The sequence below is a fragment of the Sorex araneus genome, chromosome X (assembly GCF_027595985.1).
Source record: "Sorex araneus isolate mSorAra2 chromosome X, mSorAra2.pri, whole genome shotgun sequence".
Taxonomy (NCBI): domain Eukaryota; kingdom Metazoa; phylum Chordata; class Mammalia; order Eulipotyphla; family Soricidae; genus Sorex; species Sorex araneus.
The window spans coordinates 158,034,590-158,048,315 of record NC_073313.1 but is presented as its reverse complement, the minus strand read 5'-3'; the positions used below and the strand labels follow the sequence as shown (position 1 = coordinate 158,048,315).

General features: G+C 57.7%; 1 protein-coding gene across 1 annotated transcript in view; it reads right to left on the bottom strand.

Annotated features, from left to right (window-relative positions):
* Positions 1 to 13,596, bottom strand: part of FARP2 (FERM, ARH/RhoGEF and pleckstrin domain protein 2) — a 73,863-nt gene extending 60,267 nt beyond the window's left edge. Inside the window, exons 1-2 of the mRNA XM_055121190.1 lie at positions 13,533 to 13,596; positions 2,171 to 2,401 (exon numbers count right to left, since the gene is read on the bottom strand). Coding sequence (XP_054977165.1) covers positions 2,171 to 2,377 — 207 coding nt within the window. The 5' untranslated portion in view covers positions 2,378 to 2,401; positions 13,533 to 13,596. The remainder of the gene's footprint in view (positions 1 to 2,170; positions 2,402 to 13,532) is intronic.
* Positions 13,597 to 13,726: the final 130 nt, after the last annotated feature.

Below are 13,726 nucleotides of genomic sequence, written 5' to 3'. Positions count from 1 at the left end.
AAAAATTCATTCTGGTGGGGTACCTGCTTGGGAGACGCCCACCATCAGATGCCACATTAGTGGGCTGTTTTAATGGCAAGATTTAAAGGTAGGGACTTAAGCACCAATTGATAAAAGGGGCAAAAGTGTGTATTTGGCCTCTTCAGACTGATCCGAGTTAATGCAAACTGCTCCTGTCAAAAGTCTGTTTATCTTGTAAAAAGGTTGTAAACTTTCCTTATTCCCACTTTATAATGTGTTATATTGTAATGATTGTTCTACTTTTAAAATTTATTCAAATGCTATTTAGAAAACAAATGCTGGCCGACTTCGACCAAGAGTGTAGAAAGGTCGGACTACAGCTGAACCTCAATAAGATGATGCTCATGAAAAAACAAACTAGTCCCTGAAGCTCCATTTGCTCTCAATGGAACAAACATCTCCGAATGCAGCAGCTATGTGTACCTGGGTCGAGAACTCAACATGAGGAACGACTTGGCACCAGAACTGCGCAGGAGGAAGAAAGCAGCATGGAATGCCTTCAAGAGCGTCGAAAAAGTGGTTAAGAGGATAAAGAACCTCTGACTCCAGGCACATCTTTTTGATTCCACCATTCTTCCTGCACTAACATATGCCTGAGAGACCTGGGCCCTACACAAACAGGATGAGAACGCTATTCTGGTCTCCCAAAGAGGAATTGAAAGAGCTATGCTAGGAGTACCACGTCTCACTCAAGTGAGAGAAGGAATTCAGAGTTCCGACCTCCGTCAACGATCAAGAATCAGGGACGCTGTCTCATTTGCCAAGACATCAAAAATCAGATGGGCCGGACATGTAATGCAATTCAGAGACGACCACTGGACTAGAGCTGTTACCGACTGGATTCCACTCAACGTCAAAAGACCGCATGGCTGCCCACCAATGAGATGGTCAGACTTCTTCGTTAAAACCCTGAATGAACGGTTTGAGGCTCTTCCTGTTCCTGGAGTGAGCAGGTATCACTGGGCTACACTAGCATGAGACAGGGACAAATGGAGAAGTTACTGGTGCCCGCTCGAGCAAATCGAAGATCAACGGGAAGACAAGTGATACAAGTGATTTAGAAAACAAGAAAAAAATAGTTTCTAGTGTACCACATTTAAAAATTGTTATTCAAATATATAAATATATGTGTTACATTCTACTGGTTTTTGTCTATACCAGGGAATTTTCAAGCTAATGTCATAATCTTGCTGAGCTCAAAAACCAAGTCATTCCCCATTTCCTTCCCTCGTCTGTGTTTGTTGCTATTCTTGGCTCACACACTCTGAGGTGTCTCTAAGCACACTCAGTTGTCTCTAAGCAAACTGAGGCATCTCCAAGCAAACTCAGTGTCCATGAGCACACTCTGAGGTGTCTCTGAACACACTCTGAGGTGTCTCTGAGCACACTCAGGTGTCTCTGAGCACACTCTGAGGCATCTCTGAGCACACTCAGGTGTCTCTGAGAACACTGAGGTGTCTCTAAGCACACTCAGGTGTCTCTGAGCACATTCTGAGGCCTCTCTAAACACACTCTGAAGCATCTCTGAGCACTCTGAAGCGTGTCTGAGCACACTCTGAGGCATGTCTAAGGTGTCTCCAAGCACACCCTAAGGCATGTCTGAGCACACTCAAGCGTCTCGGAGCACACTCTGAGGCATCTCTGAACACTCTGAAGCGTGTCTGAGCACATCCTGAGGTATCTATGAGCACTCCAGCTATGAGCCCAGGACTCACCAGGCTCAGGCGATGCTGCCGGATGTTGCCTGTGGGCCTCTGTCCTGAGGGCAGACACTCACCAGCGCGGCAGTCCCAGCCTGGGAACCTGATTCTGTGCTGACTTGTGCTGGCTGTTGCGCGGGGAGCACTTGCCTTCACCCAGGCTCCTAGAAGGAGGCCATGGTCCCCCCCTACGCTACACCAGCCAGGCTCTTGACACCACCTGGTGGCAGCCAGCTGGTCCCTCTCAGACGGGATGGGAAACGGCCCCCATGGCCGGCCCAGAGACAGTGGGCCTGGCCTCCTCCTTCAGGCACAGGGTCTCATTGACCAGGCGAATCCACGCCACGCTCACGCCCTGCTGACCAGACCAGGCACAGAACGGAATGTGGAACCAACTTCTGACCTTCAGAGAGAGCAGGGAACAGGCCTCCAAAGCGCACTCGTCTCACCTCGATGTCGAATGTCTCCACGGTGTCATCCAGCAGCTTCACACACACAGGAAGGAGCTTCTCCCGCGCGCTGGCGGCCACGGACACGCAGGGTGCACTGAGACTCTGGCCTGGCTCCAGGGTGCTCACGCCCCCGGGCATCGTCTGGATCCCCAGACGCGTTCCCGGTGTCTGCAGGGCTCGGTAGGTGCCTTCGATCTCCCCCATCCTCAGGCGTGAGCAGGGACAGCCCTGGAGAAGACAGACGATAAGCTCCAGTGATGGAGGAAACGGCTCTTCAGTGGAAACACCGACCAACAAGAGCACACGGCAATTCTCTGCCTGATCTTTGCTTGCTGGCTGGCTGGCCGGGGCCTCCTGGTGAGGCCGGGGGGACCCTATGTAATGCCGGAGTCTGGGTGAGAGTTGGCTGTGTGCAAGGCAACACCTCAGCCCCAGCACCATCCCTCTGGCCATCTCTGCATCATTTTTGCAACTTCTTCTGTTTTAAGTTCCATCAGAGTTTGAAAAAGGTTATTTTCTCCTTATAAGTGGACTGGTGGAACATAAAGTAATAACTAGCATCACCCCTAATAACCGTGATCTGTGTAAACCTCATTTCACCCCCAGAGCTTCACCAATGATCCCTCACCCCTGCCTCAGTCCAGCTGTCTGCAGAGCCAACCACGTGTGGAGAGCAGAGTAATCTCCAACACACACCAGACAGTGTCACACACCGCACACCGCAGTGTCAACACAGTGCCACACAGGGCCCACACCACACAGTGTCCAGCAGATGAAACACACAATGTCCACACTGCACACCATACAATGCCCACACACACACCACAAGGTCCACACTCAGCATCTACACCACATAGTCCACATACACCACAGTGTTCACATATGTCACAATGTCCACACACACATACCACATGGTGTTCACACACATCATACAGTGTCCACACACACTAGTGTCCACACACCCAGTGTCCACACACACGACAGTGTTCACATACACACCACAGTTCCCACACCAAACAGGTGTCCACATACATACTAGTGTCTTCCACACAGTGTCCACACCCCAACAGTGCCCACACCACAGTGTTCAAGTCCCCGACAGTGTGCACACCCCTGTCCACACTCCGACAGTGCCCACACCACACAGTGTCCACACCCCAACAATATCCAGCACACAGTGTCCACACCCCGACAATATCCAGCACACAATGTCCACACCCCGACAGTGTGCACACCAGTGTCCACACCCCAACAGTGCCCACACCACAAAGTGTTCACACCCCAACAGTGTCCACCAGTGTCCACACCCCGACAGTGCCCACACCACAGTGTCCACACCCCGACAGTGTCCACCAGTGCCCACACCCCGACAGTGCCCACCACACCATGCGCATACACATGCCTGTGCCCCTGGGACCATGATGGTGGGATCCAACGCATCCAGCCGGGGTCTGCCCTCGACCCCCTGCTGCCCTCCTGATGAGCGAGACAAGCAGAGAAGCCCCCTCTCCGCTAACGATCGGCAGAAACCACCTGGTAAGAGATGACAACCCCATCACCCTGTGTGTAAACACACAACATGATGATCCTGGGGGCGGCTGCTGCTGGACACGTCTTCGTTTGGTGGCCCTGAGCCGCCTCCCCGCCGCCCCAGGGCCCTCCAACAGAGACACAGAGAGACGGGGAGACGGGGAGACCAGGGACCACAGTCCAATGGTGAAAACGGCCCGTTTAATGCAGAGTTGCCAGCATACTTACAGACCATCTGAAGGGGGTGGAGGCAAGCACAGGTGTGATGGTCATTCACATAGATAAACATTTGGCAGAGGAAATTCTCTCAGGGAGATCAACTCAAGGAGACACTCTGTCTCCCAGGGGCAACTGTACTGCTTTTGTGTTTCCCTCTAATTGTATAAGTCATCATACATGGCAGTTGTTTGGATGAACACAGTAAGACAAAGATCCCAACACTTAGTTCTCAGGGCTGAGAGCAAACAAGGCTTTAAGCACTTGGCTGTCTGGGCTCTGAGGGTAAGCAAGGCTTTACCGTAAATCCCAGACTAAATCCTCAGGCCAGTCCAGCTAGTCCTTCCCCCGGGGTGGTCCTGTCTCTAAAGTTGTAACAGTCTGCATGAAAACCATGCATTTATGCTTTCTAGAATGTCCCATTCCGCTGCCGGGTAGTTTTGCCACTCGCCCTGGGTCCATCCCAGTCTCATGGCAGGACCTCCCCTTTGGGGTGTCAGGAACCACAGAAACTGAAGCCTGAGTTAAGTAGTTATGACCAAGTAATTATGCCCAGGAGCAGATGTATTTCAGAGTCAATCAACTCCCAAATATTAGGAGCATAGCAGTAATGGTCTTTCTGTGTTTAACCAAAGAACATTGCTCTATGGTAATGTATAAAAAGGCTATAGGGGAAACAGAAAACCAAGTACAAATATACAGCACTTCCAATACAAAGCAGTATCAATACAAGTTCAGAATTACCAGAAAGTTTTGTTTTACAAGCAATCGGATTGACATGGGGAACTGTGACAATGAGAGGTAAAATACAAGGGAAAGATTACAGATAAACTTTAACTAAGTTAGGGATGCTAGCAAGGGTAATTTAAATTCCTCTAGAAGGAGGAAAGGAGACAATTCACTGATAGAGCCTAAGACACTGAGGGTTAATATGCAACACAAAGGGGAGGTTGAAGACAGACTCTGACTAAATTAAGGATGTTAGCAAGGGCATGGTAAGCTTCTCTGGAAGGAGGAAAGGGGCAATTCACTGATAAAGACCAAAGCACTTGGGGTTGATATCCAACAACCCTGTGTGGTTGCAGAGACTCAGGCACCTCGCAGTACAGAGACAGGTCCCATGGGAGACGCGAGCACCCTTCCCTCAGGGTAGGGGAGACTTGGAAGGGCTGGGGTGGTGGTGGAGTGACAGCACAGGGGGGAGGGCGCTTGCCTTGCATGTAGCCTATTGGGGTTTGGTCCCCAGTAGACATATGTCCCCGACCCCTACCAGGAGGGGCTCCTGAGCACAGAGTCAGCCCTGAGCACCACCAGGTGTGGCCCCCCCAAAAAAAAAAAAAGAAAGAGAGGGGCTGGGGAAGGGAACAGGGAACCCTGGACTGTGGCCCCGAGAACACCAGCTCTCAGAGTCCATCAACGGCACAGCTGGGTCTTCAAGAGAAGGTGACAGCCACACCATGGTTCTTCAGATTGCACACACCAGCTGGAGCTCATGACATGACCAGTGTCCTGAGCTGATGTCACAACAGTGTCCTGACTTTTCAAAGAATGTCTTGACTTCTCACAGTGTCCTGAGTTCCCCACAGTGTCCGGAGTTCTCACACAGTGCCTGAATTCTCACACACTGTCCTGAGTTCTCACACCTAAGTGTTATAAGTTCTCACACAGTCTCCAGTTCTCATACAGTGCCCTGAGTTCTCAGTGTCCCCAGTTCTCACACAGTGCCCTGAGTTCCCTCACAGCGCCCTGAGTTCCCACACAGCGCCCTGAGTTCCCACATAGCGCCCTGAGTTCCCTCACAGCGCCCTGAGTTCCCTCACAGCACCCTGAGTTCTCACACAGCGCCCTGAGTTCTCACACAGTGCCCTGAGTTCTCTCACAGCATCCTGAGTTCCCTCACAGCGCCCTGAGTTCCCTCACAGCGCCCTGAGTTTTCAGTGTCCTGAGTTCCCACACAGCGCCCCGAGTTCCCTCACGGTGCCCTGAGTTCCCTCACGGCGCCCTGAGTTCCCTCACGGCGCCCTGCACCCCAGACCCCGGCACTTCTTGCTGTGGCCCCAAACTCAAAAATTTCACTTTATCACCAGCAAAATAAAAGTCGAGGATGAAAGAAATCATAAGCAAATCTAGAAGCTGGCACATTCTAGAGGGAAAACAGCCACACTTCTCAGGCCCGGGACTCAGAAGCACAGAGGGGACAGAAACTGCTTGGGAAGTGCTGAGCACCGAGCGACTCTCACTCACGGGCCAGAGAGATCGGACAGGTGCACAGATGCTGTTAACAAGCACTGGAGGACTAAGTTTCTGGTCTGAATGATGCTGTGTGTCCATTAAGATGTCCCTGACACCCAGAGACACAAACGAAAGCATTCCTGGGTGACACGAACAATGGCTGCAGTGCACAGTCGTCAGGATGAAGCCCACAGCACAGCACAGGTCCTGCGGGTGTGAGGCCCCGGGTTGGACCCCTGGGACCAACATAGTTTTGAAAAATCTGTGTTGGAGCCAACCCAGTGGTGCTCAGGGCTTCCTCCTGGCTCTGTGCTCAGGATCACTCCTGGTGGGGCTCAAGGAACAGTCTGGGGTGCTGGAGACCAAACCAGGTCAGCCGCACACTAGGCAAATGCCTCACGCCTCTACTGTCTTTCTGGTCCCTTAAAGCCCAGTGAGGGGCTGGGCAATGGAAGAGTGATGAAACCCGGGTTCGACTTCACCGGCACATGGTCTCCCAGCACTGCTGGGCTGCCGGTCCCCGGGCCCACCCTGTCCCTGCTCTGCAGGGGTTGCCAGCAGGGCACATCCCAAAACACTGTCGGGTCTGTTGGTGATTCAGGCTGGGTTGAGATTTTATTTTCTCTCCAATAAGTGTTGGATTTCCCAGAGAAGCCAGAGACATCGGAGTCCTGGGTGTTTCATCAAGCACCCAGGAACTCGGAGAGGCCCAGATGGGGGCTGAGCTGCACCTGAAGGAGCTAGACGCCCGCCCAAGAGTGACTCTCCACGGCCACCAACGCACAGGGAGGCCGCAGGGGCCACATGCGCTGTCACAGGGGGAAAGGAGCACGCATTTCACCCCGTCACGCAGGGGGGAGGGTCACACATGCAGGGTAAGGGTCACACACACAGGGTGAGGGTCACACAGGGGTGAGGGTCACACATGTAGGGGTGAGAGTCACACATAGGGGTGAGGGTCACACACAGGGGTGAGGGTCACACACGTAGGGGTAAGAGTCACACATGCAGGGGTGAGGGTCACACACGTAGGGGTGAGAGTCACACATGCAGGAGTGAGGGTCGCACAGGGGTGAGGGTCACATAGGGGTGAGGGTCACACATGCAGGAGTGAGGGTCACATATGTAGGGGTGAGAGTCACACAGAGGTGAGGGTCACACATGCAGTGGTGAGGGTCACACATACAGGGGTGAGTGTCACACATGCAGTGGTGAGGGTCACACATACAGGGGTGAGTGTCACACACAGCAGTGAGGGTCACATATACAGGGGTGAGTGTCACACATGCAGAGGTGAGGGTCACACACGCAGAGGTGAGTGTCACATACGCAGAGGTGAGGGTCACGCAGGGGTGAGTGTCACACATGCAGTGGTGAGGGTCACACATACAGGGGTGAGTGTCACACACAGCAGTGAGGGTCACATATACAGGGGTGAGTGTCACACATGCAGAGGTGAGGGTCACACACGCAGAGGTGAGTGTCACATACGCAGAGGTGAGGGTCACGCAGGGGTGAGGGTCACACATGCAGGGGTGAGGATCACACGTGGGGAGAGTCACACAGCAGACCCCGTCAGTCACATCACACAGGGGTGAGACCACATCAGTCACTCGGAGATCAATGTGGCATCCAGGCTGCGGTCCCCACCCGACAGACCCCCTGCACCTGCTCCCGAGGCCCTGGCACTGCCCAGGGAACACCCCCCGGTGCCCGGACCCCATGCTATCTCTCAGCACGAGACTCGGCTCCGGAAACTGTCACGGGAGCCCGCCTCAGTCGCGGGTCTCAGAACACGCGGCCGCCGGAGTGGGCTTGAGGCCCGGGACACCCCCAGGCCGCGTCTCTCAGGGGACCAGGGACGGCAACAAGTGTGAGATCCTGTGATGAACCACGACGCAGATTCCTCAAGGTCGGCGAGAAGCGTGGAACCCACAGCAGGCGTCCACTTGCCCTGCTGACCTTTCCTTTCTGGCGACACCCCCAGCGCTGTTGGTTTCTCTCCTTATGTTTGGGGGGGAGGGAGGAAGGGAGGAGGGGGAAGAGAGGCAGGAGGGTGGGAAGGAGGGAGAGAGAGGGAGGACAGGAGGGGGAGGGGAGGGGAGGGCCCCTGTTTCTCTCTGTACACCCACGTTTTGCCAGGACCGCACTTCTCCTGACCCCCGGGTCTCGGAGCAGCTCACTCCGAGGGGGGCTGCAGGGGTGGAGCGCGAGCCTTGGTGCTTCTGGGCTCTGCAGGCGTCAGAGGGGCAGAGGGGCGGGGCCCGGTCATGCGGGGCCAGCTGTGGCCTGAGCGTGGGCAGGGGCCTCCCCAGCTCTGTGCTTCTGTGTGATGTGGAGTCGAGGACACGGGACAAAGTCTGCGCCGGGCACCCAGCACCTCTGCACTCAGCCCGGGTGCCAGCAGCACCCAGCCGGAGGGGCCCCCAGGAGCCGGGGCAGGGGGGACTGGGTGGGGCCAGAGCACGCCAGGCACATGTGCTCCTCGCACCCTCGCCCCCTCCCACACGCCGGGCACACGTTCTCCCCCGCACCCCCGCCCCCCTCCCACACGCCGGGCACACGTTCTCCCCCGCACCCCTCCCCCCCCGCCCCACTCCCACACGCCAGGCACACGTTCTCCCCCGCACCCTCGCCCCCCTCCCACACGCCGGGCACACGTTCTCCCCCGCACCCCTCCCCCCCCGCCCCACTCCCACACGCCAGGCACATGTTCTCCCCCGCACCTTCCCCCCACACACGCCAGGCACACGTTTTCCCCCGCACCCCCGCCCCCCTCCCACACGCCGGGCATACGTTCTCCCCCGCACCCCCCGCCCCACTCCCACACACGCACTTTAGGGCACTTTAGGACGGGGCACTTTAGGACGGGCCGCAGGGCCATCTCTGGCGGGGGAGGGGGAGCTGCCCTCACTCCTCTTTGTAGTTCTCGGGTCTTTGCCTCTTAAAGCCAGACACTGGGGCTAGAGAGACAGGACAGCGGGCAGGGCACTCGCCTCGCAGCTGACCTGGGTTTGATCCCTGGCACGACACAGGGTCTCTGAGTCCCACCAGGAATGATCCCTGAGCACAGAGCTGGGAGTAAGCCCTTGTTTTTCCATTTTTTAAAAAAATGTTAAAAGAAAATACAATAAGCTGTTTGGGGCCTGAGCCCAATGGGCAGACACCAAGCACCCCCGGCCGGCCCCCTAACAGACAGACAAATAAGAACCCACCACCTAGGGGTGCCGGGAGGGAAGGCCAGGCAGCCACGCCCTAAGGTGAGCGCTAGTCCCAGGGCACGCCAGAGGACTTCCTGTCGGGATTCCAGAACCAGCTCTCCCAACTCTGTCTGCACGGCCAAGGCCACTGCTGACCTCCGCACAGGCTGCTGCGCCCAGCAGGGCCCTGGGCAGAACTGACCCACACGCCGGGCTCAGCCTGCAGCTCTGAGTCCCTCCTGAGGCTGGACAGTCCCTGACGCTCTCGGTGAGGGTCTCCGAGCAGAGGCAGCCCCCTGCTCAGGACTCCGGGACAGCAGGTCTTGGAGGGGCCCGCATGTCCCGGGCACTTCGAGCTGGAGACCCAGGTCCAGGTGAGGCCTGCTGGTCTGTGACAGGCGCCATGCCCCGTCTACTCTGGGCGGAGCGGGCAGCTGGGCAACGCGGGACGAAAGTGCTCTTCTCCATGGCCAGATGACACTCTATCTGGCTGAAAAACAACTAATGGCACCATGATAAACGGATGGGCCCAAGACTTTATTTCTTCTCTTTTTGGGGGGAGTGCAGGGGGCACACCTGGCAATCAATGCTCAGGAGCTATTCCTGGCTCAGGGACCATCGGGATGCCTGGGACCAAGCCGGGGCTGGTTGTGTGCGAGGCAAGCGCCTGCCCACTGTGCTATCATTGCTGCCTGATTTTTTATGACCTGTGTGTATTTGTGCCAAAGCTCAGACTTTCCTGATAACGTCCCGGAAACAGGCAGGGCTGGAGGTGAGGAGCCTCGTCTGTGCTGTGGGATCCCAGCACCAGAAAATCCCCCCGGAGCCGTTCCCTAGCACATGTAAAGCAGCAAATGTGTCTACACGAACAATCGTTTTATTTGTCTGATCAATAATAAAGTTTTCTACCAGCTCTGGGAAGAAGTCGCTGAATTCTTTCTATTCTCCGTCATACGAAGTGGAGGCGGCTCAGGACAATTAACATATTCTTTTCTGAATTCAGTGATGCTTGTGTCATGGGTTACTTTTGGGGGGTGGTGGGAGTCGAGGGCCATACCGCACAATGCCCTGGGAACACGCCCCAGGCGGGCATGAGCCTCAGCCTCGGGCTCCAGCAAGCAAAGCATGTCTGTGCTCCAGCCCCGGGAGCAGTTTCCCTGCCCCTGTTCAGCTTTTTCTGAGCTGGAACTTTAGTTTTTTCATTCTGCTTTCCAAACTGATTTTCATTTCTAGCACAGAACTCTTCCTCAGAGGCCGTCACCAACCTGTGTAAGCTCAGGCCATAAACCTGGGCAACTGCGATGCCCCAGGCAGAGTCTGCTGAGCACCTGAGTCTGGGGGAGGAGCAGGAGCCCCAAGAATTCCAGAGGGAGACGGGAAAGCCAGCAGGCACTGTGGGCACAGGAGGAGGAGCAGGGTGGGGAAGGGGGAGTGTCCCCAGGTGGCTTGGGCACAGCTGGTCTGCCCTGCCTTGAGCCCTGCTCCCTGGACCACAGAAGGGCCCAGCTGGGGGGAGTCAGCCACAGCCTGGCTGTGTCACCTCCACAAGGCAGAAGCGGCAGCCAGGGGCGCTGCCAGCTTGGCTCAGAGGGGTCCTCTGGTCTGGAAAGGGAGGGCACTGTGCTGCACAGGGAGCAAAGTGTGCTGGGTGGGGTGACGGAGGGTGGGACCGAAAGGGCCTGTACTACACTGCAACCTTGTCCACTGAGCACCAGCAACAGCGGCAGGAGGTGGCAGGGGTGAGGTGAGCAGGGGCAGGGAGGGCAGGAGTTAGAAGAGCAGGGGCAAGGTGGACAGGTCAAGGTGAGGAGGGGTGAGGCAGGCAGTGATGAGGTGAGCAGGGGTGAGATGAGTAGGGGTGAGGTAAGCAGGGGGTGAGGTAAGTAGGGGTGAGGTAAGCGGGGCTGGGATCGGCAGGGGTGAGGTGGGATAACCAGAAGATTCAAAACCTTGGGGCTGGAGCAACAGCACAGTTGGTAGGCATTTGCCTTGCTCGTGGCCAACCCGGGTTCGATTCCCAGCATCCCATATGGTTCCCCGAGCACTGCCAGGAGTAATTCCTGAGTGCATGCACCAGGAGTGACCCCTGAGCATTGCTGGGTGTGATCCCAAAAAGAAAAAATAAAATAAAAAGGAATATTCAAAACCCAGCCGAGGGCATCCTAGTATTTTTTGGCTTTTTTGTTTGGTTTTGGGCCACACCCAGCAGTGCCCAAGGTTACTCCCGGCTCTACACTCAGTAATTACTCCTAGTGGGCTCAGAGGACCACATGGGACGCCGGAGATTAGACTTGGGTCAAACGCCCTAGCCGCTGGACTATCGTTCAACCCTCTTTTTGGGCTTCCTTTGAAGTTAGAGAGGCCCCAAACAGGAACACCGGCTTGGGGGAAAAACAATCCTGTGACCCTCAAATAAACAGCTTCTACTGCCCCCACCACACCCCCCCGACCCCTATCCATGTCCCACACAGTCCACAGCTGTGTGATTGCTGTGCCGCCGTCTGCCATCCTGGGTAGAGCTTATTTTTAAACACTGGTCCAAGGCTCAAAGGGATGGGGGAGATGCCACCACTCTGTCATGTAGCCTGACACAGGTCTGCATGTTTCCAAAAGTGGACTCCAGAATCCAGGTCTTATTCCAGCTCCCGGCAGGTCAGCGACATGACCCCTCGCCAGAACGCTCCCTAGCACGGAGCTTGTGGGCTGCAGCCACAGCTCCCTCCACCTTTCTCAGGCCCCCTGGTCCAAGGAAAAGTCAAACAAGTAAGGCCAGCCGCAGACGGGGGCGCCAGCCCCTAGCGGCGGAGAGCGAGACCTGGGGTCCGGGTTTCCCCAGGAGTGGCTGTGGGAGGAGAGCAGGGCCTGGTGTGCCCAGCGCCTCCCGGAGACTCAGGTGCCACTCAGGAGGCACTGGGCCCGGTGCAGCGCGCGGCGGCTTTTTAAAAAGCCGTGTTTTCTCCTTTGGGCCGCAGCTGGCAATTCTTGGGGTGACTCCCAGGACCGTGGTGTGTGAGGGCTGCAAGGGGCCTCCACTGGGCAAGGGTCCCAGCCCTGGGGCCGTCTCTGACCTCAGCTTTGCACTTGGCGACCTGGGGATGGAGCCTGCCTCTACCAGGCTGCCTGCCAGCAAGGTCCAAGTGACCAGGCACTCGGGGAGACGGGGAGGTCTGCTCAGGTTTGGGGGTCACTCCCCACTTCCATCGGTCCATTTCATGATCCCGGAACCCGAGGCAGATGGATGCCACGGCGAGGGTGCTCTACAGGTGTGAGTCAGCAGGCTCTGCGACGGGCACATGCCAGCACCCCAGCAGCCTTTGCAGCCAACCAGGGGCGTTGCCCCATGCTGGCACTGCCACCACCTCCCCGGAACAGCACTCTCAGGGCAACCCGCGACACCCAGCTCTGCCTCTCAACCCAAGCGACAAAGAGAAGCGCAAGGAGGGCGTGGCCACACCTGTGGCTCTGCAGAGCCTGCACCGGAAGCTCCGGCCCACCGCGTCCCTCACGCAGACAGCCCCTGCCCCGTTCCTGTCCTCCACGAGGGCAGCCCTGCCCTGTCCCGTCCTCCACGGGGACAGTCCCTGCCTCGTCTCCGTCCTCCCCGGGGACAGTCCTTGCCTCGTCCCAGTCGTCCACGCAGACAGCCCTGCCCTGTCCTCCACACGACAGTCTCTGCCCAGTCCCCGTCCTCCCTGGGGACAGTCCCTGCCTCGTCTCCATCCTCCCCAGGGACAGCCCTTGCCTCGTCCCGGTCATCCACGTGGACAGCCCCTGCCCCGTCGTCCACGTGGACAGCCCCTGCCCGTCCTCCACGCGGACAGCCCTGCCCTGTCCCTTCCTCCATGGGGACAGTTCCTGCCCTGTCCCCCATCTCCCACACGACAGCCACTGCTCCGTCCCCCATCCGACACGTGGACAGCCCCTGCCCGTCCCCGCTCCCCACGCGGACAGCCCCTGCCCGGCTGTCCGCGCGGACAGCCCTGCCCGCTCTCGCGGCGCCCCCGCGGCCGTGCCTACCCACGTTCTCGCGGGGCCGCCGCCCAGGCCTGGCCTCGGCCTCTGTCCGCTGCATCTGGGCCTCGCCCGCGGCCTGCGCCCCGGCCCGCCGCGCCCCTCGGCCCTGCCCGTCCGGCCCGCGGGCGGAGCGGCCGCCCCGCGCGGCCCCCGCGCCGGACACTCACCCGGCCCGGCCGGCGCGTCCCGCTGCGGCCTCCGCCGGCGCCCGCTCCGCCCGCTCCCGACTGCCCGCGGGCCGCCCGACCCGCCCAGCCCCGCCCCCGCCCCGCGGACGCGCCCCCGATTGGCCCGCCGGACCCGGGGGCGGGGCCCCGGCGCCCCGAGGCCGGGAGGCGCCCCGCGAATGCTGATTGGCGGC